The sequence below is a fragment of the Sciurus vulgaris genome (assembly GCF_902686455.1).
Source record: "Sciurus vulgaris genome assembly, chromosome: 2".
NCBI classification, from domain to species: Eukaryota; Metazoa; Chordata; class Mammalia; order Rodentia; family Sciuridae; genus Sciurus; species Sciurus vulgaris.
In genome coordinates, this window is record NC_136462.1 from 91544133 (window position 1) to 91570306 (window position 26174).

Sequence of the window (26174 nt, forward strand, 5' to 3'; positions counted from 1 at the left end):
TACCAGATGTTGGTGCCTTGCTCTGGGACTTCCAAGCCTCCAAAACTGTGAGAAAATAAATTTCTGTTCTATAAAAATTTCCCAGTCTGTGGTATTCTGTTATAGTATCACGAATAAACTTAGACAATGGCTAAATGGTAGAAGAAAGTACCTGGATAGAATTCTCAGTGTAGCCATTTACTTTTTTTTTTTTTTTTTTAAATAAGGTATTTATGGTTATACATAATAGTTGGGTTCATCCCGAAGTATGGTCACTTTCTATTTGACATTTGCTGTGTCTTATGAGTCTATTATCTAAAAACCCAACTTTTTATTTTTTAAAGACAAGGTCTCACTGGGTGCAGTGGCACACACCTATAATCCCAGTGACTTGGGAGATTGAGGCAGGAGGATCTCAAGTTCAAAGTCAGCCCCAGCAACCTGGTAAGACTATAAGCAATTCAGTGAGACCCTGTCTCAAAATAAAAAATAAAAAGATACAAAGGACTGGGGATGTGGCTCAGTTGTTAAGTGGCCCTGGGTTCAATACCCAGTACCAAAAAGAAAGAAAAAAAAAAAAAGAGTTGGGGGGCCTTGTTAGATTGCCTATGCTGTCCAGGCTGGCCTTATGCTTGTGATTCTTCTGGCTCAAGAGTACCTGGGAATACATGCATGTGCCCCAAACACTTTCATTCTACTATCTATTACCCCAAATTTACCCTTGTTGATCCATGTAAATTCTTGGATTACACTCTTTTCATTTTTCCCTCCAATTTTTTGAAAATATCAGTTACCATATTTGATCTTTCCTTCCTGTACTTTTTCACAAGCATAGGGCAATATAAACCTTAAAGTGCCAAATGAAGCAGAATAATCCCACAATCATGCTAAAAAAGACAGTATGTAAAAAATCTAAAATCTTCCTTTCTTTGACAGGTTATATGGTAAAGGAGACTGAACATAAATGGAGAAATTTAGTAAATAAGCAACACAGAACATATTTTAAAATACAAAAATTCTGAATAAGACTGAAGAAGGATCTGCTTTATAATGAACTCTGATAAGTTTTTTTTTATTGTACACTACATTAAATATAACCGTACTAACTTCAGCGAAAGGGACTGATGGTGTAGATCAGTGGTAGAACACTTACCTAGCATGTGTCAGGTGCTGGTTTCAATCCCCAGTGCAGTTAACCCCCAGCTCCCCCAAAAAAGGTAGAATGATAAATTTCATGTTATGTGAATTTTAGTTTGTTTATTTGTTTGATATTGGAATTGAACCCAGGGGTGCTTTACCACCAGTTTTTATTTTTTTTATTTTGAGACAGGGTCTCAATAAATTGCTGAGGCTGGTCTCGAACTTTGTAACCTCCTCTATCAGCCTCCAAAGTCTCTGGGATTATAGGTGTATGCCACCTTGCCTGGCTTGTCTCATCTAACACTCATGTTGGAAACTGCTGTTGTGTTTTTTGCCATGCTTAAAAATAAAAAAAATTAAATGTAAAAAATATATATATTAAAAAGCAAACCACTATTTGGCATAATTATATAGAAATTTAACATCAAAGAACATAATCCTAAGAATAGTTTCTTGGAATGGTTAACGTGCTATGAATTTATATTCTTAATTATCTATTTTTTGATAAAAAGCTTTCATATTATATTTGAATTTATATTCTGAACAGTACCATAAGATCTCAAGGTTAGAAGGCAACTAAAAAATAAGTAACTTGAAGTTTAAGTCAAATTTCTATCAGTTTGAATGCTACTGCAATTATTATGCTGATTTTTTTGGGGGGGGTTCTGGGGATTGAACCTAGGGGTGCTTTTATCACTGAGTTACATCCCCAGTGCTTTTTATTTTCATTTTTTTATTTTGAGACAGGGCCTCACTAAGTTGAAAGGGCCTTGCTAAGCTTCTGAGGCTGGCCCTAATCCTCCTAGTTGGCCTCTTGAGTTGCTGGGATCACAAGCATGTGTCACCATGTCAGGCAGTGCTCATATTTTTCATCTTAACAAAAATAATAATAAAATTCAAAGGCAGGTTGTTTTGTGTTTTTTTCTTTCCTTTTATGCTGGCCTCATTTTGAAAAGTCAATACAATTTTCTTTAGTGCTAACTTACATAAATATGTAAAAATTTATTTCTCCTTGTAAAATCTGGCCCATTTGTACAGGTCTAATTTGATTTTTTAAAAAGTTAAATCTATAATAGAAACCCATTTTGTTGTTATCTTATTTGTTCAGTCTCCCCAACTCTTTGATTATCCGTATCTTGTTATATCTTCAAAACTTGTCAGAGTGGCTAGTGTATAGCAGACATATAATGAACAAATGACTGACAAAGATAATGACTTACTTATTCAACAAGTATTTACTAAGAGGCTCTGGTGTTTCAGGCACAGTACTACAACAGTAAGGATTCAAAGAGGATCAAGACTGAGTCCAGAGCTTAAAAAGCTCCTACTATATTCTGAGTGATAGGGTACCATGACAGCAATATCTCAAAGGGGTGTGGAAGGCTGGAAAGAGTGACTTATCCTGTCTGTGGCCCAGAGAAAGCTTCATAGAGGAAGTGCCTCAAAATGTGGTTCAGTATGTTAAGGCACAGAAATGTTTTTGAGAAGCACTGTGGAAAGTACTGGGAACTAGCAAAGGTTTTAAAACAGGAACTGTCAAGCTGGGGAATCAGAAATACCCTTCAAAACAAATATTGTGCATCTTCGGCTCATCTACCAATTTTTTTTCCCTCCTGAAAGGAAAATAAGTTTCCCTAGAACATTGGGAAGCTGCCTGTGAAGCTCTCAGGACTCCTAAACTTATTAACATACATAATCTTGGATCTTTTAAAACACTGTCCTTTTGATTTTTCTTCTTTCTGATTTACCTTCCTTTTTATTTACCTTCCTCTAAACACCACCAGAACATGATGCTTTTAAGACATTCTACCCATTGAAGAATCTGCGGGCCTCTCAGATCTTTTCATGGACCTGGAACAATTGGCTCTATTTTATACCTACATAATTCAGGTCACCTATTTCAACTAGGTCAGAATCTGTAATGACCTCTCACATATCCGCATATCTTTTATATTTCCACATTACTCTTTCTGCCCAGAATGGAAGAAAATTTTTCTTAGCAAGATCCCAAACTCCCTACCTGGTCTGATCCAAACTTACCTATACAGTGAACCTTCTTCCTGACTAAACAATGAATTCCCCTCTCAGTGAATTGCTGAATTTTAATGCACTCCAATTAACACCTTAAGTGGTGACTTGTTTTTTGTCTTTATCCAAGACGTAATGCAGTCCTTAGAGACAGAAAGCATGTCTGTGCCCCACAACACAGCAATGACTATTTAAAAATGCTCATGCTTCTGACCACAATGAAATTATTGCAGAAGTGGTCATTATGCTTCCAAGTGATACTACTGCAGAGATACTATGTCAGCTTGAGGCAGACATAGCAACAGAAACATGTAATGTGTAGGTCAGACACGGACACCTAAATTCAATTTGTGCCTCTAAGCTTCAAAAATAATGGCAATCATCTTTACACATGTTAAAGGAATAAATAAGGAATTTCAACTAATTTCCAAATGTAGTCCACTAGGCAGAGGACACCCACACAAAAACTTTAAGAAGAAGGTGAAAGAAAAGGAACTAAGAAGTAAAAATAGCAGGAGACAATCACTTCCTAAATGTACATTTCTGTTTACATTATTTCCCCTCTGGAGCAAAACTCAGCTGCTTGCAAAAACTAGGTCATCTCATTTTTAATGACCCTAAAACACTGTCTACTTAAAGAAGGGAACTGAGTGAATGACAGAACATGAAGCAGTCTACCAAAGCTGAGTGGGACTCCATGCCACAGGGATGACACACAACCCCAGCACAAAGTAGGAAACAATAGCTACTGCTGGTCTCACCCATGGCCACTGGTATGTCTGTCCAGTTCAGGGCACATTTCTGTGTGCAGATTCCCTCTTCATTGAGGACCACAGTAAGATCATCCTGACCCACAGCCACTTTTCCATCTGCCAGCGGTGCAACTAAGGGCTCCAGCTGTTTTCCTGTTGGAAAGAGCTCTTTGATGGACCCCTTTCCATCCACCTAGAAGAAGAGAAAGTGAGTCACCCAAGATTCCCTGGCCAGAGGCATGAAGCTAGCCTGAAAAGAAAAGCCCATAATATTCCTTATTTGACATTAAGTATCACAGTGTTCATTATAACAATCTTTATCACAGTGTAAAACCAGTTCTCTAATATACAGAAAAGTAACTGATGATGTCAGGTGCTCCAAGAATGCAGAGTCACTGCAGCTCTCATACCCTGCTGGTGGGAATCAGAATGCTACAGTCATTTTGTCAGCTGGTTTCTTACAAGTTAAATATAAACTTACCATATGACCCAGCAACCGCATTCCTAGGCATTTGCTCAAGGGAAATGAAAAGTTAGGTTATGCAAAACCTGAATGCAGATGCTTATTGTTTTATTCATAATTGCTAAAAATTGAGAATAATTATCCTTCAACTGTTGAAAGGATAAACCATAATACACCCATACCAGAGAATGCTACTTAACTATGAAAAAAATTAACTATGGTCATACACAACATGGATGCGTCCATCTCAAATATATTATGTTATGTGAAATAAGCCAGATTCAAAAGGTTACATATTATATGATTCTACTACATAACATTCTGAAAAAGATAAATGTGCAAGAGACAACTGATCTGTGGTTACCAGAGCTTGGGAGTTAGGTGAGAGGCTGATTTCAAAGGGGCACTTTGAGGGAAGTTTTAAGGTGACAGAATTGCTCTGAATTTAGACCATGACATTAGTTACACAACTCTGGGTATTTGTCAAAACCCAGAACTATATACCAAAAAGAATGAAAGTTTATTGTATGTCAATAAGTGAATAACTTTTGAAGAGCTTAGGGTACAAAGCAAGATTTCCTACCCTTAGGAAACTGTATCCTCGCCAGGTATGGTGGCACATGCCCATAATCCTAGTCAATCAAGAGGATGAGGAAGGAGGATTACAAGTTCAAGACTAGCTTGGATAACTTAGTGAGACCCTAAAATCTCAAAATAAAAAATAAAATAAAAAGGACTGGGGATGTAGCTCAGTGGTGGAGTGCCTCCAGATTCACTTCCCAGTACCACCACTAAAAAAAAAAAGTAGAAAGAAAAGAAAACTTCACCTTTGGGGAACAAAATTGACCAAATTACATTGTTATATTGTGTTCATGTACAAAAATATAACAATGAATTCCACTACTATATATAATAATAGTAATAATATGCCAATAAAAATATATATGTAATAAAAAATGTAAAAGAAAACTACCCTGAAGAAGGTGAAGGAGGCAGGGGATACAGTTCAGTGGTAGAGCACTTTCCTAGCATACATGGGGTGAGTAAGTGTGGCATGGTGGGGGGTGACAGAAGAATCCACAGAATTCAGTGGACCAAGAGCCCTAATCCGGCTTTTGGCTCAGTCCCTCACTCCTTTTAGACTTCTCTCAGCATCTTATGCCCAGTTGTTACTTAGCTACACAGCAGTGATTCCTCCAGGAGTTTGCAACCCCAATGCTGATCAAAAATAAACATACAAAATAAATACATTAAAAAGATACACGGGGCTGGAGCTGTGGCTCAGTGGTAGAGTGCTTGCCAGGCATGGGTTTGATCCTCAGCACTGTATATAAACAAACAAACAAATAAAAATAAAAGGTCCACTGACAACTAAAAGATATTTAAACAAAAAAAGAAAGAGAAAGAAAGAAAATATACACAATGGAAACTAGGGAGAAAGTGTTCTGGAATTTCAAAGACAGGATTATTAAAGTTGTGTAAAGCTAAGGAATTTAGATTGCTTTATAATATGAACGGTATATCAATCTTTTCTAGACTACATATTAAGAGGAAAAAAATAATGTTGTATATATTTACCACTTAAGAGGAAAAGCAGATTTAAAACAATGAGTAAAACATGATATTTTTGTAAACAGGGCAGAAGCCTATACACTGAATAGTTAACAGTGATTCTCTTCTTTGTGCAGTAAGGGGGATTGAACCCAGAGCTTTGTGCATGCCTGGTAAGTGCTCTACTGCTGGGCTATACTCCTTGTCCCCATGATTATTTCTGAATGGCAGGGGAGGATTCTGGGTGATCTGCATTTACTTTATTTCCTTATCTATATTTTCTATAATACACACATGTAGATTTTGAAATTAAAAAAAAAAAATCCTGAAAGTAATTTGAAAAACAAATATACTAAGAAATTTTAAGGAGTAGGAGACCAAAGCCTCAAAAATATTTAAGCTAGCACTAAAACTGATATAAAATTCCTGAACACCGAAGCCTTAGGCTAGTAGTCCATGATAATGGATTGGACCAACACAAGCAGCCTTAACTATCTGTCCGAATAATTAGATACACACTGGATAATCATTATGTAGATAACTGAGAGTCAACTCTGCTTGGCTTAAGTTACACAGACATCTTATTTGTGGAAAATGCTGAGTATAAACAAATAAACAAATACAGAAATAAACATAGACCCTGTTATGCCAAAAACCCTACCTGAGGTGGTCTTCTGACCTATAGTTCAGAAGCACATAATCAGCTTCCCGAGGTAAACCCATAATCATCTTCCCCAAAGTAAACTGATGACATTTGAAAAATCATAAGATTTTACCCTTATTAGGTAGTAGTCTCTCTTGAAACCCACACAGATAGAATTCTCACACCACGCCATGGACTTGGGCACATCTGGTACACTGAAATCCCCCTGAAGAAAGAGAGTAAAAATTCAAATGAAAAGACATTAAAATCAAACAAAACAAAACCAAAAAAAAACCACAATCTTTCTATTATTCTGCTTCTATTCTGTAAAATAACCCTCACCCTCATCTTAGCACAATTCTCTTAGCACAAAGTCAGGAAATTGCTTTTTAAAAAAACAGAAGTCACCTAGGAATTGGACAAAGTGCATCTAGAAAAGGTGAAAGAAATCTCATTCTGAAATAAACCAATCTGCAGAAATGCTGTAGAATTACATCACAAGTGGGCCTGAACAAGCTTCCATAGACAGTCTCTCAAGCTATGGGCTGACTTTGGCAGCAGCTCCCACCCAACCCATGAACCAGGCACTAATGGACTATACCTGCAATTCATGAAATTCTCTATCTTTCCAGAAGTAAAGCTGCAGCTTCTTTTTCACTGCTACACACATCCGTAATACCTCCTCACCAGTCTCTGTGTGCTAGGAAAAGATATAGCAAATTAGGATGCATATATAGTGACTCCATAAACCGAGTGACAACAGGATCAGGCATTTTCTAACTTGAAACAGTTATTGATCTGAAAATCCCCTATAATATATAAAGTCTTGCTGTCAGAAAAGCTCTCTAAGATGTATTTAGAAACAATTGGGTAAGGAACACTTTGTCCTAAAGGCCTGTCAGCAAAGAACCCAAACCACGTGGGCATTTATAATTCAGAGGAAAATTCCAGGGTAGCCTTCCCCTATGTAACTGCTCCCTCCTTCCCCGTCTCTTAAATGTTGTTTAATCATGATTATCATGAACAGGGTCAGGGATCGACAAGCTCATTAAAGAAGTGGGGAAGAGAAAATTCCTAAGCATGAAACAATGCAGTATCAAAGTGAACCATAAATGCTAAAAAGTGATCAGAGCTGAGTAGAGAGATAGGCAGATTTTGAAGAATGTAAAGATGAAGAATTGGCAAAAATAAGGAGAGATGTCTTTTTCTAACAACTAAAACTCTCTAAAGACAAAGACCACAGTGAACTGCTTAGAAAAAGAATCAATTTAATATCATTAATTATGTTCATGATACTATTATAGTATTGCTTTCCCATTAATGGTTTGTTCATGACAAGTATTTTTATCCTTGGTTAGTTGCTTCCTGCCATACTAATGTCTGGTATTCTAATTAGCACACACATATTTCACATATGCACATATTTCAACCTGGCACCATACACTCTGGAGGAAATTTCTCTAATATAATCCAAAGTAAAATAGTTCCTGGAATTTGCTAGATTGAGATTGTCAATGTCATTTTTCCCATGGAATGGTAGGAATGTAGGAGACTATAGTGATTAAAGCCCAAAGACCAAGTTCATCGTGCATACACTTACCTGAAGGTCACATGTGAACAGTGATGCTCCCTTTGCCTTTGAAACTGTAGTGATTTGTTGAAATGTCAACAGGTCATGGACATAAATGTTGTTTTCTGTTTAGGAAGAGGTAAAATGTCACTGTCAATGATCACCATTCTCTAGGAGAGCCACCTTTACGACAAAAAAAAAAACTGTCTGACTTGCAGAAGATGTTGATTGGGATGTACCTTCAGTTTTATTTATTTTCCTTCTGGGCTATTATCAGTACAAAATACGTAAGTGGTCACCTGGTCTTTTGAACTTGGATATTTCATTCCTTAAAAATTTCGTATGACTTGAGTAAAAGCTCTTTCATTTCTATAGCACCTTTTCAACCTGTCCTCAAGTCTGGAAATTTGTAATGTATTTGTACCAGAAACGTCTTTCAAAGCTATAATACAGGAGGCTCTAATGAGAAAGAAAGAAAACCTCAGTGGATTTTGTACAAACCCATGGTAAAGATTTATTTCAGCAAAGGTAGCAAAATAATACAATGGTTCCCTTTAGGTTACCTAGTTCCATGATCCTGAGTGAACGCCTGAATCAGTACAGTACCAAACCAAATATATACTATGCTTTTCCTATATATACATACTCATGATTAAATTTAATTTATAAATTAGGCACAGTAAAAGATTTTTAAAAATAATAGAACACTTATAATAATATACTGTTAACAAAAATTAATATGAATATGGTCTCTCTCTCTCAAAAAAAATATACTTTCTTATATTGTACCTACCACTCTTCTTTCAAACCCACAGTTGGCTACAGGTAACTAAACCACAGAAAGTGAAACTGTGGATGAGGGGGACTAATATAATTCCACCCTGACCTCATATCTAGTTGCTGACATGAAGATTTAGTTGCCTTAAATGTTCATCTGTGGACCTAGGAACTAAGTTTACAATAATTCTGCTATTTGGGCCCTGGGCTGAAGAGGGTTAGGCAAATTTCTAGTCCTTAGCTTATGAAGAAAACATGTAAGTGGCTGTCTTCCACAAAACTACAGCTTTTCAAACAAGGCCCTTAATAGTAAACAAGGCCCTTAATAGTCTGGCCTCCATCTGTCTTTCACCCGATAGCTTGCCACTCTACCACATATCTCAAGTCTGGCCATAATGAACTACTTGCCATGTACTATCACATCATGGGGTCACTTCTTTCTTCCTGAGGAAATTCTAACCATCCATCCAACTATATAGCATAGTCCCTCCCATTACTATGATCCCACCACCCTTTTTTTTTTAAATTTTATTTTTACAGACTGCATTTTGATTCATTGTACACAAATGGGGTTCAACTTTTCATTTCTCTGGTTGTACATGATGTAGAGTCACACTATTCGTGTAGCCATATATGTACACAGGGTAATGATGTCAGTCTCATTCTACTATCTTTCTTTCTCCCGCCCTCATTTCCCTCTACACAATACAAAGTTCCTCTGTTCTTCTATTACCGCTCCCCAACCCCACTCCATTATGTATCATCATCCACTTATCAGAGAAACATCTGGCCTTGGGTTTTGGGGGATTGGCTTATTTTACTTAGCATGATATTCTCCAACTCCATCCATTTGCTTGCAAATGCCATAATTTTATTCTTCTTTATGGCTGAATAATATTCATATATATATATATATATATATATATATATATATATATATTTCACAGTTTCTTTATCCATTCATCTACTGAAGGGCATCTAGGTTGGCTCCATAACCTAACTATTGTGAGTTGAGCTGCTATAAACATTGATGTGGTTGTGTCACTGTAGTATGCTGATTTTAAGTCCTTTGGGTATAAAATAAGGAGTGGGATAACTGGGTGAAATGGTGGGTCCAGTCCAAGTTTTCTGAGGAATCTCCACACTGCTTTCCAGAGTAGCTGCACCAATTTACAACTCCACCAGCAATGTATGAGTGTGCCTTTTTCCCCACATCCACACCAACACCTATTATTGCTTGATAACAGCCATTCTAATTGGGGTGAGATGAAATCTTAGGGTTTTAATTTGCATTTCTCTAATTACTAGAGATGTTGAATACTTTTTCATATATTTGCTGATAGCCTGTATATCTTCTTCTGCGAAGTGTCTGTCCAGTTCCTTAGCCCATTTATTGATTGGGTTCTTTGTATTTTTGGTGTTAAGTTTTTTAAGTTCTTTATAAATTTTGGAGATTAGTACTCTATCTGAAGTGCATGTGGAAAAGATTTTCTCCCACTCTGCATGCTCTCTTTTCACATTGTTGATTGTTTCCTTTGCTGAGAAAAAGCTTTTTAGTTTGAATCCATCCCATTTATTGATTCTTGCTTTCATTTCTCCACCACACTTTTTATAAATTTTTACTGACTTATTTTGTATCATGATTTTTTTTCTGTTATTCAGCCTCATGATAGGAATACAAGGATCAAAGATAGAAACAATGTCTCATTGAACTTGGTATTCCCAATGTCTAGTTCAGGCTTTACACAGAGTAGGGCTCAACAGAACTTGATCAATAATTAAATAAATGAAGAGATGCTGCTTTTGTTACCCACAGGCCCTGCTGTATCTGGCACAGAACATGTCTATTTACTGTTATATACCTACAATTAAAACAACCATGAAAGGGTTAGTTAGTCACAGCTTTAGTTTTTTAACACATGAAATACAAATGTAACCTTCTTCTTACCTAAGAGGCTGACCAGAATCTTAAACTGGGAAACAACATGGATCTGGAAAATAGCAAATCACAAGACTCAATTAAACATTTCTGACAACTTAACAAACATTCATTAGCAATAATATCAAAAGGGACTAAAGAGCCTGTCTATACCAGTTATAGGGATCTGACTCATTTTTATGTGCAACCACAATTTCTGCTTGTAAAAGAGAATGTCAGGCACATGATACATGGGCAAAGACTCTGTATAAATGGAAGGGAGAGAGAAGAGGATTCAGTTAATAAGAAACATTATCAAAGTTTTATCTTTGGCAGGTGCTAGGCTTTGGTTCCCAGTGTGATGATATTAAGAAGTGGGGCCTGGTGGGAGGCCCTTAAGTCATTAGAGAAGTGCCATTAGAAATGCTAAAGGTAATTCTCATGAAATTCTTGCGTAAGTTCTCAGTAGATGGTTGTTATAAAACAGTTAAGTCCTTTCCTGAATCACTTTCTGGCTTTTTCCTGTTTGGTGATAGGACCTCTCCCTCTTACATGTAGTCCTGCCAGGAGGCCTTAACCAGAGCTATGCTGATGCTGGCACCATGTCCTTGAACTTCCAGCACTATAAGCTACATAAATCTCTTCTTTACAAAATACTCTGCTTCAGGTATTTCATTAATGAAAAACAGACAATATATCAGGGCCTTATATAAGTTAGTGACCATCATCACAGCCTACCTGCTGAATCTTTTTGGAGAAATTCTTATTGGATTTCTCTAGAGTCACTTCAAACCTGTTACAACCTATGGAAAAGAAAGAAACGTTTGTAGTTACAAAACAGGAATACACACAAAAACAACAATAAAAATGCCACTCATACTGCTCTTCTATAAATCTTCAAAAATTCATAAACATCTAAAAGTCAGAGATCTAAAATAACCAACAATCTTTACAGAGCACAGTTAATTGCTTTAAACTCCAATTTTAGAACAAAGAGTTTCATGCACCAATTTCTTGAACAGAAAGGACCTTATGAAGTTTACTGAAGCTGCAAGGTACCTGCGGGTCTGAAGAATTTACCCTACAAAATAAGTACCTTGACAAAGGGTTTCACAAGGAACAGTTTTAAAAAAGTAATAGTCAAATGTAAGAGTGCAAGCAATGAAACCCAGCCCAAAGCATCCTTACATCTAGACCAACTAATTCCCAGTAGCTCCCTATGTCCTAAATCATGGAAAGAGAGCAAACAACACCATTTCCAGAGCCAGAGCAATTTAATATCTACACTTACTGCCACTTTCAGGTGATGCTATAACTCCTGGCACTGTTGCAAAAAAGGGGAAGAAAGTTATATAGCATAAAAACATGTGAACTCAGCCCTGTTGGGGATGACAAAAATATTCAGCCTCAGAAGTCACTACAGTCAAACAGAGAGTAATTATAATAATAGCAGCAGCTATCATTCAGCAATAACTAGGTAACAGATTCTGGGTCAAAAGTTTAATACATATTTTCTGTAACTTAACAACCAACCCCAAGAAGTAGGTATTTCAAATTCATATTTCAGGATTCTGATGGGTCAAGTAGTTAGGGAGCAGCAGTGAGAAATGGAACCTAGAAAAAATTTAGGGATCACCCTGAGCCTGTGTTTGGAGCCACATCCTGTTTCCTGCCTTCTACTTCATGGAGAGAATGCTCACATTGCTGACCTAAGCTGTTCCCCACGGTTTGCTGTGCCCTTAACCCTTGGAAGTTGGTGGAGACTGAGACAGTCACAAGGATTCATGTCAACAGAACCAGTCTTCTTTCTGTTGTATCCCTCAGCAGAAGACATAAAAGATGGGGTCCTAAACTTGCAGGTAGATTCTGGAATACGGTATTCTGCCATCACATTTCATAAGGAAAAAAAAAATTCAGTCACTTCCTGCTTGATAAAAAGTTCTGTATTTGAAAAGGGCCTTATTATTACATTTGACAATTCTCGTTGTATGCAGAATTCTCTTGAGCAGAGATTCCCAAAATTCTTGGTCTCATGACTTCTTCATAATTAATCTTAAAAATTACTAAGCACCCCAAAGAACTCTTATGTAGGTTATATCTTATGAATGCTAATTATATTAGAAATTAAAATTAAGAACCATTTAAAATATGTACCTATTTTCTCATTATTATATTTAACTCAAAATAACAGAAGTAAGCCCATTTACATGTTAGCATAAATAACGTTTTTTTTTTTTTTTTTTTTCAGTACTGGGGATCGAACCCAGGGCCTTGTGCTTGCGAGGCAAGCAGTCTACCAACTGAGCTATATCCCCAGCCTATAAATAACATTTTAATGAAAGACAACTATTTTTTTCCAAAACAAACAAAAAATATGCATTGTTTTACATTTTTATAAACCTTTTTTTTCCCCCAGTGCTAGGGATCAAACCTAGGACCTTGTGCATACTTAGCAAGTACTCTACCACTGAGCATGTCCCCAGCCATTTTGTAAACCTCTTTAATATCTACCGCAATAGAAAACATCTCACCTCTCACATCTGCTTCTGCATTTAACCTATTGTTTTTGTTTGTTTTTGCAGTACTAGGGATCAAACCCAGGGCCTCCTGTGCGCTAAGTAAGTGCTCTACAACTGAGCTACACCACCAACCTTATGTTTAATCTGTTTGGATAGCTTTTTCAGAGAATTGTGGATCTTCTTAAATACTACACAAAACTTGACAAATAGAATCTTGCAATGTGGACTCAATCTCAAACCTATCAATGAACTTCTCACACTTGGTTACATTAAAATCCATAGGTCTATCTTACATTTTGAATCTTTTACTCATGCATGATTTAGAAACGTCATGCATTGATTGATTAGCTGGAAAATACTGGTTCTTTGAGTCATGCAGATTTTCCAAATGCTAGACATTTCATTATAAGATATTTAAAAAAAAAAAATCACTTGTTATTATCATCCCCAATCTCACTGGGAAAATTTTTAGTATGGAGAAGCTAGCAAGCTCTTGGAGGCAGATATTAAGTCTTCCATAATTCTAACTTTCTCTTGAAAGCTCTCATTTCCAAAAAACCCACCACCTGTTTTCTTTGAGTGGACAACACTTCATTTTGAAAACATATCTACCAAATTCCCAAAGGGTCTGAAAAACAAGTCCACCAGTCATTCTTTCAAACAAAACTGGTACTCCATGAAAAAAGTGGCCAATTTAGCTTGCAACTCAACCACACAAGAATTACTTTTTATCAAAAAAGTTATCAGCTGTGCAACCTGGCAACTGAAGTTGCATACTTCCCATTACATCACAAAAGATAATTTTAAAAATGTGTTATCAAAGATCAAAATACAATAAATTTAATTATTTTTACAGTTTCAACAAGAACATTCTTTTTTAAAAAAATTTTTTTTAGTTGTAGATAGACACAATACCTTTATTTATTTATTTTTATGTGGTGCTAAGGATCAAATCCAGTGTCTCACATGTGTGAGGCAAACACTCTACTACTGAGCCACAATCCCAGCCCTCAACAAGAACATTCTTAAGGGATACTAGCTTAAAAACGAAACTCATGGACTGGGGTTGTAGCTCAGTGGTAGAGTGTTTGCCTAGCATGAGTGAGGCACTGGGTTCGATTCTCAACACAACAAAAAATGAATAAATAGGGCTGGGGTTGTGGCTTAGTGGTAGAACACATGCCTAAAATAAAGATATCGTGTCCATCTAAGCTAAAAAAAAAATCACTGGATGCATGTCTGTAATACCAGCGACTCTGGAGGGTAAGGCAGGAGGAATGCAAGTTTGAGGCTCTAAGTAACTTAGTAAGACCCTCTTTTAAAAATAAAAAATAAAAAGGGATGGGAATGTAGCTCAGTGGTAAAACATCTGGGTTTAAACCTCAGTATCAAAACAAACAAACCAAACAAAAAACAAAACCTCCATAACTCTACCATTGTGAGTGCCTGATAAATAACACAATGACCATGAACATAGTTTGGCACCACTGTCGTGAATTGGGCTCAGAGACCAGTTTTAATTACCATTACTTTTTCACCATCACTGCAAATCTCAATATAGTAAAAAAACAAAAACAAAAACCTAACATTTTAGTGTTGCTGTGAACTTAGTTTTGACTTTCTGGGGCCTCTGAAAGGATATTCAGAACCCTGGGGTCTATGGATCACACTCAGAGAACCACTGCTCTAATGTGACAGTACCACTGAAATAAACTCAGAGTGGAAGACCTTAGATGCGAACTAACTGAACCCCTGGGTTCAAGATAAGAGTAGAATGAAATCTAGAGAGACATTTTCAAACTCCAGGGAGACCATGTAGATTAGATCAGAATCCAGGCCTTTCTCAACATTTTAATATCTCTTTTCCCTTTCCTCAGAGAGACAGCCTTGATTTGAATATCTCCAACCTAGAAATTGGACTGATTCAAAGAGGCCCAAGTCTATTCCCAGCCCTTACCAGGCCAGAGAAGGCCAGAAGTAAACTGTTCTCTGTGGATACAGGGAGAAGAGGAACTAATTGAAGTAAAGTTTCATATTAGAGTTTGATTTCCTTATTACTTAATGTAGGTTAGTTAATACTACTTTTTAAGGCACTTATGAGGAATCTGAGGCCCAAGAAGTTTGATAATTTAACTAACTTGCCAAAGGCCACATGATCACAGGTCAACTGATCACAGGTCAAGAAACAGTCCTTCCTTTAGACCAGGATTCCAAGTCAGAGAGAGTAACACTAACACTACCAATTTGAGTCTATGCTATGTTGAAAGGTTCATTTTTATACTCTGGTTTCCTACAATTTATCTTAGCAAAAAGATCAAGAAGTAATTTTAATTCAGTTCTCAGTGCCTCACTACTTATATCTGAGTTCAAAGTATATAAGGAAAAAATAGTTGTTAAATGCTGAATAATATCCAAGACAACATTAATTTTTAAATTACTGACCAGTTATATGTCACAGAATGCAAATATTCTGGCTCTGAGAATTAAAAATTTAAAGCAAGGACCAGCAAAGTACTATCTGTGGGCCAAATTGAGCCCTCTGTGTATTTTTGTAAATAAAATTTTACAGGGACATGGCCATACCCACTCACTTACGTATCACCTATGGTTACTTTCATGTTACAATGGCAGAGCAGAATAGTTTTGATGGATCTTATGACTTACAAAGCCTAAAATATTTACTACTTGGACCTTTTAGGAATGAGTTTGCTACCCCTAAGTCAAAGAAAAGTAGACAAACTTAGAAATGAAATAAATTCTATATTTTTTAATCTGATTCATCTTTTTACTCCATACAGAGTCTGACATACAGTGTGCATTCCTTATTCCATACTGCCTATGTTAAGAAGCTCTTTTTCCCCATTTTTATATAATTCTTGCTTCAGGAAAAAGAGGCCTCGCTATACCTACTCTTCTCTTCAGCTATTTACTAAGGAAATGCACACTGGATTGAAAATTAGGAAATCGCTGATTTTGTAGGTCTAATATAGTTGATAATGACAATTTGGTTCAACCTACTGTGGCATTAACAGCAGGCTTCTATCGATTGTGGTTTCAGGGCCTAATAGTTAAACAACAATTTTTCATAAAGAGAGCAAAGAAATAAAATTAAGAGATTAGCAAAGGTTAGTCTTTAACAGAATAAATTTCAGATTCTTTAGCTGTCATTCTATATTATTAATGGAAAAGTCACACTTAATTAGAGTTTTAATTTAATCAGAGCTATAGTTTTCAAAGTCCTTTTTAGCCTATTATTTTATCTGCCCCCAGATAACTTTTGAGATAATTTACAGAAGAGAAACTGAAATTACAAAGGGTCTCTTACAGTCATGTGGCCAGGGAGAAGTAAAACTTGATACAAACCCATCTTCTCTTCCTAGTCTACCCTTCACAAGTTAATAAGATATTTGGTATCAGTGGTTCCTAATTTCCCCCCCACCACTACACATCATTTCTACAGGAATCTTATTCCCATAAGTAATGTTTCTTATTACTGCCAGTGAGTCTCCAAGAAGTGAATAGGGGAGCAATATTCAGCTCCAACTCCAAGCTGGGAGTAGAAAATACAGAGGAAAGAAACAAAAAACAAAAAACCCTGGAGATTTTCAATTTTCACATTTCTTCCAATTTTCCCATTGTGCCCATTTCAACCCCCATCATCATTCTTTTAATGGTCCAGGAATCAACAATTTCACAGTTGCACACTGTCAATAACCAATTTTTTTAAATGCATAAGTCACTTCTTTCTTGGTTGGGGAGTTTGTTACTTACCAACATCCTTCCGAATCCTATAGAGAAGAAGATGTCCTTGCTTGGTTCCAACAAGAAGCCATTCCTCTGGAAAAGATAAGCGCTATGAGAAATGTCAATTAGCTGTAGTACGATACTATTTCTTTAGCTGGGCTTGTAACAATCCATCAAAGAGTAAAGAAAACAAGTTGCTTTTGATAGAATGTGTTCTGCAAAACTAAGGAATATTCATATTCAAGAATTATCTGACTTCCGGCTCTATGCACTCACACCCAGGCTCGCCGTGCCGCTAGACCGCCACCATGAAGTTCAACCCCTTCGTGACCTCGGACCGAAGCAAAAACCGCAAACGCCACTTCAATGCCCCCTTGCATGTTCGCAGGAAGATCATGTCTTCCCCGCTTTCCAAGGAGCTGTGGCAGAAGTACAATGTCCGCTCCATGCCCATCCGCAAGGACGACGAGGTCCAGGTGGTTTGAGGACATTACAAAGGTCAGCAAATTGGCAAGGTAGTCCAGGTGTACAGAAAGAAATACGTCATCTACATTGAGCGGGTGCAGCGCGAGAAGGCTAATGGCACAACCGTCCACGTGGGCATCCACCCAAGCAAGGTAGTTATACCAGGCCAAAATTGGATAAAGATAGGGAAAAAATTCTTGAACGCAAAGCCAAGTCTCGGCAAGTTGGAAAAGAGAAAGGCAAATACAAGGAAGAGCTCATTGAGAAGAGGCAGGAGGGAGGGCAGCCCTCCTGCAACCATGGTTCAACTGGAAATATCTAGTGTGTGCTACTCTGGGACTTTTAAAGGTCTCTGGAATGTTCCATTGCCCTCTGGTTTTGTTATCCATCTGTGGCTCTGTAAATCTGCTTTTGTAATTTTGATTAATAATTTTTTGAATAAAAATTGCAACTGTTTCCTAAAAAAAAAAAAAAAAAAAAGAATTATCTGAAAAGGTTGAGGGTATAGCTCAGTAGTGGAGGGCTTGCCTAGTATGCACAAAGTTCTGGGCCCAGCACTGGAAAAATAAAAGAAAGAAATGTGTGAGAATGAACCAATCAAAAAATATTTATTGAACAATTACTAGGCTCAAGACATTATTAGCCTATGGACATAAAAAAAAGTCTCTGACTCCACTGTTTCAAAATTAAGCAGACCAAAAAGACGTAAGGGTTTTTCACTTTCATTAATATAAACAGATAAAGATGTTCATTTTTCATTATTTCATTTCTTATTAAGATACATATTTTTAGTAAGGTATATACCTTTTAGTTCAAGTAAAAAGAATAAGATGGGCCAGGCATGGTAGTGCATGCCTGTAATACCAGTGACTTGGGAGGCTGAGGTAGGAGGATTGAGAGTTCAAAGCCAGTCTCAGCAACTTAGCAAGGCCCTATGCAACTTAGTGAGACCATATCTTTAAAAAAATAAGTAAATAAATAATATATATGTATTTAAAGGACTGGGGATGTGGCTCAGTGGTTAAGTGTTCCTTGGTTTAATTCCCAGTATCAAAAAAAAAAAAAAAAAAAACACAAAAGAAAATGATGGAAATTTATAAAATTATAAAATGAACAGCATAAACATGAAACTAGGATATCCAACCTCAGAAATAACAGCTAAGAGGCATCCTTTAGGGGTTTAATGATTTTATTTTAGAAAAAATAAGAGCTTTCATGCCATAAACTTACAGAATTCATTATCTCAAAAGATGGTCCACAAATAATAGCAAGTGTTGACAAAAATGTGAAGAAATTAGAACCCTGACACATTGCTGGCAGGAATGTAAAATGGAATATCCACTATGGAAAACTGGTGGTTCTTCAAGAGATTAAACATAAAGCAACCCTGTGACTCAGCAATTCCATCCCAAGAGAACTGAAAACATACATCCACATAAAAATTGGACACAAAAGTTCAGAGCAGCATTATTTTTAATAGCTAAAAGGTGGAAACAACCAAAATGTCCACCAACTGGTAATCAGACAAACAAAATGTTGTATATCCAAACAGTGGAATATTAGCAAACAATTAAAAAGAAGAGCATACTGATGCATGCTACAACATGAATGAACCTGAAATCATTATGCTAAGTGAAAGAAATCATACACAAAAGGCGATTATTCTGTTTATATGAAATGTCCAGAACAGGTAAATCCATATAGACTGAAAGATCGGAGGTTGTCAAGGACTGGTGGGCTCAGGGGGCAAGGAGAAATGAATCCTAATGGATACTGGGTTTCTTTTGGGAGTGATAAAAACTCTAAAATTGTGATAACAGTTGCACAACTCTGCAAATGTACTAAAAACCACAGAATTGTACACTTTAAATGGGTAAACTGTATGGTATATGAATTATATCTCGATAAAGGTCTATTATTAAAAAAAAAAAAGACCTTTGCCACTGAGTGGTTTCTAAACCTTAAGTTATATCATAATTATTTGAGATTATGTTAAAACATAGATTTCTGGGCCTTGTTGAGTTTCTGATTCAGTAGATTAAGAAGCAGGTTCAGGAATTTTCATTTCTTACAAGTTCCCAGGTGATGCTAAAGGTGCTAGCTCAAGGACCACATTTTGTGAAGCATTTCAGAAAGGTTTAAATGATTATTTTGTCAGATCCATATTATATCATGCAGGGAAGTTAATGTAAAGATACCTCCTTAGCTCTTAGCTCTTTTTTTTTTTTTTTTTTTTGCACTTGGGATTGAACCCAAAGACACTGTACACTGAGCTAGATCTCCAGCCCTTTTTCTTTTTTCTATTGAGATAGGGTCTTGCTAAATTGCTGACGCTGGCTTCAAAGTTGCAAACCTCTTGCTTCAGTCTCCAGAGTCACCTGGATTATAGACATGCACTACCATGCCTGGCCCTCCTCAGTTTTTTTGAAGTTGTAACATAAAGATCACTCATTCCTTTCATAAACTCTCTTGATTGTCTACAAAATAAAATACTGTCATCTGTGCTTAAAGACAGAAACGTCATGAGATGATTTCACTATTATGCAAACAACATAGGTGTATTTAACACAAACTTAAATGATATAGCCTACTACATACTTAATTCACATGGTATACAACACTGTATATATGATTTGTCATTAACCAAAACATTGTTATGTGGTGCATGACTATATTGGATAATGATACAAACAGAAAACCTTTACTGTGCATGTGTTGTGTTTGAAAAAATGCTGAATACATATCTCATTTCACTAATTCTTACTCATTAAATAATTCTTCAAAAATATCTATTTTATAGATGAATAAGCTGAGGCCTAGGGGATACAGAACTTGCCCAGTCACACGTAACAGGGGACAAGAGTTAGGATTCCAACCCCAACCTGTTTGTTAAAACCACATGTTGTGATGCACTTACTACAGCAACCCACATCAAAAGAGGGGTGTTGGTCAGAGGCTATCTGAAAGGCAGTAAATATTTTAAAAATCAGGTAGGGTTCCACATTAGGAATATTTCTCCAGCCTGATGTCCTTAGTTGTCCAGAAAAAGATAGTGATTTTTTCTTTTATCTTATTTTTTAAAGAATAGGAAGGGTACATAAAGTAAGACACTGGAGCTCTTAGTGACATACATAGAAATCAGAAATAATACTATGAAAAAATGCTGGAAATTTATTCTAGAGCAGAACATGGAGAAAAAGTAATTCAGTTTACAATGTCTACTATGCAAAAGATACTATGTTTAGAATTCTACTTTTACATAGCATGGTATCAAGCAATTTAGCAATAATAATTTTGGAGACAACCACTGATACTTCAGACATAAATAAAATAGAATAGAAAAAATTTTAATTCACTTATATCACATAAAATTTTATAACCAAAACAAAAGACAAACATGTCTTACCATCTTCCCCATCCTTACCACTATACTGTCCCCAAGACCCCTGCCCAAACCTGTTTTCTTTTCTATCAATGGTTTTAGCCTCCTCTCAAGTCAGTCAAGGTCCTTCATTTTCAACTCCACAAGGTACTTTGAGACAGCCCTCTCCTATACTCTCTCTCCAAGGATCCCTGAAAACAGCTTTGTCTAGTTTTCAGCTTCACTGGTCTCATTCTGCACATTTTTCCACATTTGCTGCCAGCTATCTTAGAGTAGATCCACAATACTCTTACACTGAGGCTAAAAATCCTCATGAAAATGCACTGCCAACATATGAAGTCAAACTACTAGGCACAACATTCAAGTTATTTCCCATTCTTATTGAAATGCTTATCTGCCAAGATACTTCCTATCAAATGTCTACTCAACTGGCCATAAAAAGAAATCAGATTAAATTCACTGAATTTTTTAAAAAATTGAAATGTTATCTGTCCCTTTGCAAACTTTCATTTGGAGGTGCTGAGAGAACACCATTTCTAGTCCTCAAACTCATAAGGACAAACAGTGTGTCCTCCAGATATGCTAAGATAAGAAACCTTGAAGGGATTTGATGTGGTTATGGAAGTAAGTGGAAACTCAGGTGACCAGAGGACCTGACTCATGTTGGGTCCTGCACTCTCTAGGACATGTCATCATATAACACAGTTGTGCACATACAACACAGAGAACAGGTCTGCAAAGAAGGCGGAACATGGAATCGTCTGAAACTCAATATTGCATATCAGAAAGTAGAACATATTACACAAACAGGTAACACACACATAAACCAGAGTCAGCCCCAGAAAGCTCTTAATGTCCTGTGTAGTAAGGTTGGACTTGATCTGTCCTAGGAAGTAAGATTGGGCCCTATTGCTCATAATTACCCTAATGAAGCTTCATGCAACAATGCAACAGAGTCCAACCTCTTTAATAAACAATTTCATTCCAGGCCCAAAGATGGCCTCCACAAGGGAAAACAGAGATGGAAAAGGTAATGGCTGTCTTCCTTCTTTGGGTCATATGACAAAGAATAGGGTCTCTCCAAGCATAGGCTCCTGCTTAGCTGCACCGGAATCATCCAGACTTAATAAAAATGCAAATTCCTAAGCACTGCACCCAGAGATTCTGATTCAGTGATTTTGGAGTGGCACCCTGAAATCTTTAGTTTTAAAAATGATTTTCCCCCCAATTCTAGGAATCAAATGCAGGGCCTCACATAGGCCAGGAAAGTGCTCTACCACTGACTTATACCCCAACCCTAATTTTGTTTTAATTACACAAAACATTTATGTAGCTCCAAAACTAAAACTATGAAAAGTCTAGCTTCACTCCATTCCACCTTCTCTACTCCCTCTGGTGTAAATATCATTCAGTAATTTTTGGCTTAGGCTTTCATTGTTTTAGTCACAAATACATATACAAACACACACAAAATCTCACTTTCCTACAGCTTCTGAATAAACAATAAAGTTTGAGCCCAGGCTCTAGAATCAGAAATTACATGCTGGATATGAGACCTTGGAAAAATTCTTTGAGTTCTCTAAGTCTCAGGTACTTCCTCTATAAAACGGAATTATTATTTCATAAAAGCCCAATATAGATTAGTACTTAATAGACATGGAAGTTATTACTACTATCATCATTGCTCAATTATTAAATGTTTAATGAATATCCACTGATAAGGAACTGTTCTAGGCACTGGAGATACAGCAATGTGCAAATTCAAGTGTGCTCTGAAGTAACTTAATTTCTAGTATGGAGAGAAAGAGACAGTAACTAAATGTATAAAACAACATGGAGTGGCAATCTATGATATATAGAAAGATAAGGCTGAGTAAAGAGAATAGCATATTATTGGATATGGCATTCTCATTTATAGAATACTGAGGAAAAGTCTTGCTTCTTTGAGACATGTCAGCAGAGACCTGAGTGAAATGAGGAATAAGCCATAAAAAATCTAGGGCAAGAACAGTGCCAGACAGAGAAAGCAGCAAGTGCAAGGTCCCTGAGGTAAGAATGTACCTTGTATGTTCATGAAACAAGGAAGGCTGTGTGACTGGTACCAGAAAGGAGTCAGGAGAAAGAAGGAAGCACACAGGAGATAAGTTAGGAAATTAAACATGGCCAGATCAAATCAGGTGTTACCAGATATGGTTATGACTTTGGAACTTTTTGTTGTGATATGTCACTGGAGGATTTTGAGCAGATGAAAGATGTGATCAAATTTAAGTTTTCAAAGGTTCACTCTTTCTCTCTATAGGTAAAAAACTGAAAATGACACAAGCAAACACATGGCAACATTCAGAAGACTACTACAGTAATTCAGCTGAGAGATGATGTTGTCTTCATCAAGAATAGTACAGTGGAAATGGAGAGAAAAGTCTGGATTCTAAATATGTTCTGGAAGTAGGTAAAGCAGACAAGATTTGCTAATGGAGTGGATGTGATATAAAAAAGAATAAGAGAAGTCAAGAATGATTCCAAGGTTTCTGGCCTAAGTCAAAGAGGTAAATAGAAATGTCATTTGCTGAGATGTGGGATACAGGAGGACAGGCATGTTTTGGAGAAGAATCAAGAATAGGTTTGGCCACATACTGGACATCCAAAGGAAAATACTGAAAAAACAGCTGGATTATATAGCTTCAATTTAGGGAGAAACCATCAGTGTCATCCTCATTTCCATTTCCCAGGAAATAGATTATGTTGTCACCATGGCCATCCAACTCAAATTTTGTCTGGCGCAACATGATCTGACTCCTGGAGACTCCTGACTGAACTTTTAATCTACAGGCACAACATAGATAAAAGGGGTAATAACTAGAAATAGCAATAATTACTGATGCTTAAGCCTGAAAATAAAGTAGTTTTGAGGCAGGAGGAAGTAAAATGGCCTCTTGTGACTTCCTGTGACAAAGTGGAGTTAGAGAGTCTAAGAGAGATATGTACTAATGGTTTCATAGGGAATCACTGACAAGTTAAGTATAGTAAGCAGCTGCATTCATCCTAATCAGAAGAAGTATATCTTAGGCTGAGTTGGGTACTCTTCCTGTATGTTGTAATAATAGGCAGCATATATTTCTAATATCATTTATCATATCATAACCTGTTTATATATATCTTTGTTCCCCAACGTATTCTAGGAGTATAGGCACTGTTTCTTATTCATCCTTGTATATCCTTCCCTGGCAGAGAGAATGGCCCATAATGTGAATCTGATGGACCAATAAAGAAATGAATCTCTCTATGCATTATCTCAGATCTTTCATTTTGTTCATTTCTTTTCCCCTCCTCTATTTATTAATTTTTAACTTTTATTGAGAGCATCTTCTCCAGGAATGGAGATTTTCTTGAGATGTTTGGATGAAATAAGATTCTCTACTTAATCTAAAGAACTAGGACAGCTTATTTTAGAAGTGTGATTTTAGAGGCCCAGAGCTGCTAAAAAGAGGGTGCATGATCACAAGAAGATTTGTAGTGAAGGAACCATACTGAAGAAGCCATGAATAACTCTGCACAGATGACCAGGGTGGTATCAATAGATGATGGATAGAATGCCAGCCACCAAGATTCCATGGGGTACACTATGGGTACCTTGCTCAGTCTAAGATATGATTAAGGGGGCTAGGGATGTGGTCAGTGGTAGACAGCTTGCTTGGCAAGCATGAAGCCCTGTGTTCAATACACAGCACAGCAAAAAACAAACAACAACAACTACAACAACAAAAAACACCAAACAACAACAAGAAAAAAAAAAAAAAGAAAGAAAGAAAGATGTGATTAGGTGTTCTAAGCTACCTTTTTATGGCCTTTGATTTCTAGGACCTGAACATTAACAACAAAGATTGAAATTATTTCTGCTTGGTCTCTGGGGACTGTTATCAGACACAACCACTCATGGATAAGTACACAATGTTGGTATTTGAGAGTCAAGGTTTAGACTCTTGAAACCTTCATTCTGTACTCCAGAACACATAAGAGATGCCTGACCCAGCTTTCTGCACTAGTCAATTCCAAAAGATTATATGAGGGTTAGGTTTCATGACAGAGGGTATGATGCTTTTTCACCTAGAGAGGTAACATGGATATTTTGGGTGTAATGTAATCTCTTGGCTAGATGAAGTGTTACAATAAAGATGTGTGCTACCTACGGCAAGGAAAAGTGAACTTCGGGTAAATACTAAGGGGAAAAAGCACAAGATTTTGACTTGTTCACCCAGAAAACAACACAATAATCTGGACAAGTTCAAGTCCCTGGCAGACAGAACTTCCCACTACTTTGCCTCTCTACACTGAAGATTTCTTGGGGATAGAAATGAGCCAATGCTCAGCACAATAAGTAAAACTCAACCTCTAAATTGCACAGAACACAAGACTAGGAACTAAAAAGACCGGTTCTTAAGGGATCGCTCAATCAGCCCCCACGAACATCGCTGTCTATAGTCGGTGGTCTCTCTCCCTCATTCTAGACCGCCGGCAGATAGCATCCTAACGGAGTTCACACACAGTCAGACGCCTTTCCACTTCTCCAGCCTAGAGAAAATTCCGCGCTGACCCGGCCACGGCCCCGCGGCCCCTCGGCTCACCCCAGGCAGCTAGGCAGTCGATCTGCAAAGGTAGCTTTTCTAGGATCGGTACCGGCTCGAAAGCGTCGTGCATGGCGGCAGGGAGAGAGTCACCGCTCCTGCCTCGCCCCGAGTGTGCGGGTCTGTGCTTCGGGACGGAACCAGGCCGGGGAAACCCCTGATCGGGATACAGCCGGGACCCCCGCTATAGGCCCCTAGGTAGCACAGCCATGGTCAACACCGGACTTCCTGCCGAGGTAGTCCCGCCCCTTCCGCCGCCGAAGTCCCGCCTCTTCCGTCTTAGGTCTCAAAAACGCCTTGGAGTAGTTCTGAAGTCTTGTTTCCCATCAGTGCATCCTGAGGTCCAGGTTGATGGGGAGTAGACACAGGTCTAAATGGAGGGGGAAATGTCTTATATATTAAAAACATCTTACGCAATGGCTGTGGTGCTTAAGAACTAATGCTTTGGCATTAGAGTTGGAATGGAGGTCTGCCGTTCAGAAAATTAGTATTTTAGGAAACTATTTCCAGGCCTTACTTTCCTAAACTGCGAATCAGTTTTAGTCTTAAGTACTAGGCGCCTACGGTCGTGAGTGCCTAGCACCATGTGACATACTCTTAAATAGTGATAAATAGTAGCTT

General features: G+C 37.3%; 1 protein-coding gene and 1 pseudogene across 3 annotated transcripts in view; one reads left to right on the top strand and one right to left on the bottom strand.

Annotated features, from left to right (window-relative positions):
- The window catches only part of VPS39 (VPS39 subunit of HOPS complex), a 44633-nt gene extending 18806 nt beyond the window's left edge, over window positions 1-25827 (bottom strand). The window contains exons 1-9 of one of the 2 annotated variants that reach the window (XM_079126130.1): window positions 25554-25827; window positions 17112-17177; window positions 12113-12145; window positions 11560-11624; window positions 10852-10894; window positions 8157-8251; window positions 7158-7256; window positions 6690-6782; window positions 3909-4092 (exon numbers count right to left, since the gene is read on the bottom strand). In XM_079126130.1, the coding sequence (XP_078982256.1) occupies window positions 3909-4092; window positions 6690-6782; window positions 7158-7256; window positions 8157-8251; window positions 10852-10894; window positions 11560-11624; window positions 12113-12145; window positions 17112-17177; window positions 25554-25626 (751 nt within the window). In that variant the 5' untranslated portion in view covers window positions 25627-25827. The remainder of the gene's footprint in view (window positions 1-3908; window positions 4093-6689; window positions 6783-7157; window positions 7257-8156; window positions 8252-10851; window positions 10895-11559; window positions 11625-12112; window positions 12146-17111; window positions 17178-25553) is intronic. The other variant, XM_079126131.1, reaches the window with a different exon arrangement.
- LOC306653212 (ribosomal protein uL24-like) lies at window positions 17359-18005 on the top strand (annotated as a pseudogene). Its single transcript has one exon. The product of its transcript is annotated as a ribosomal protein uL24-like (transcript).
- Window positions 25828-26174: the final 347 nt, after the last annotated feature.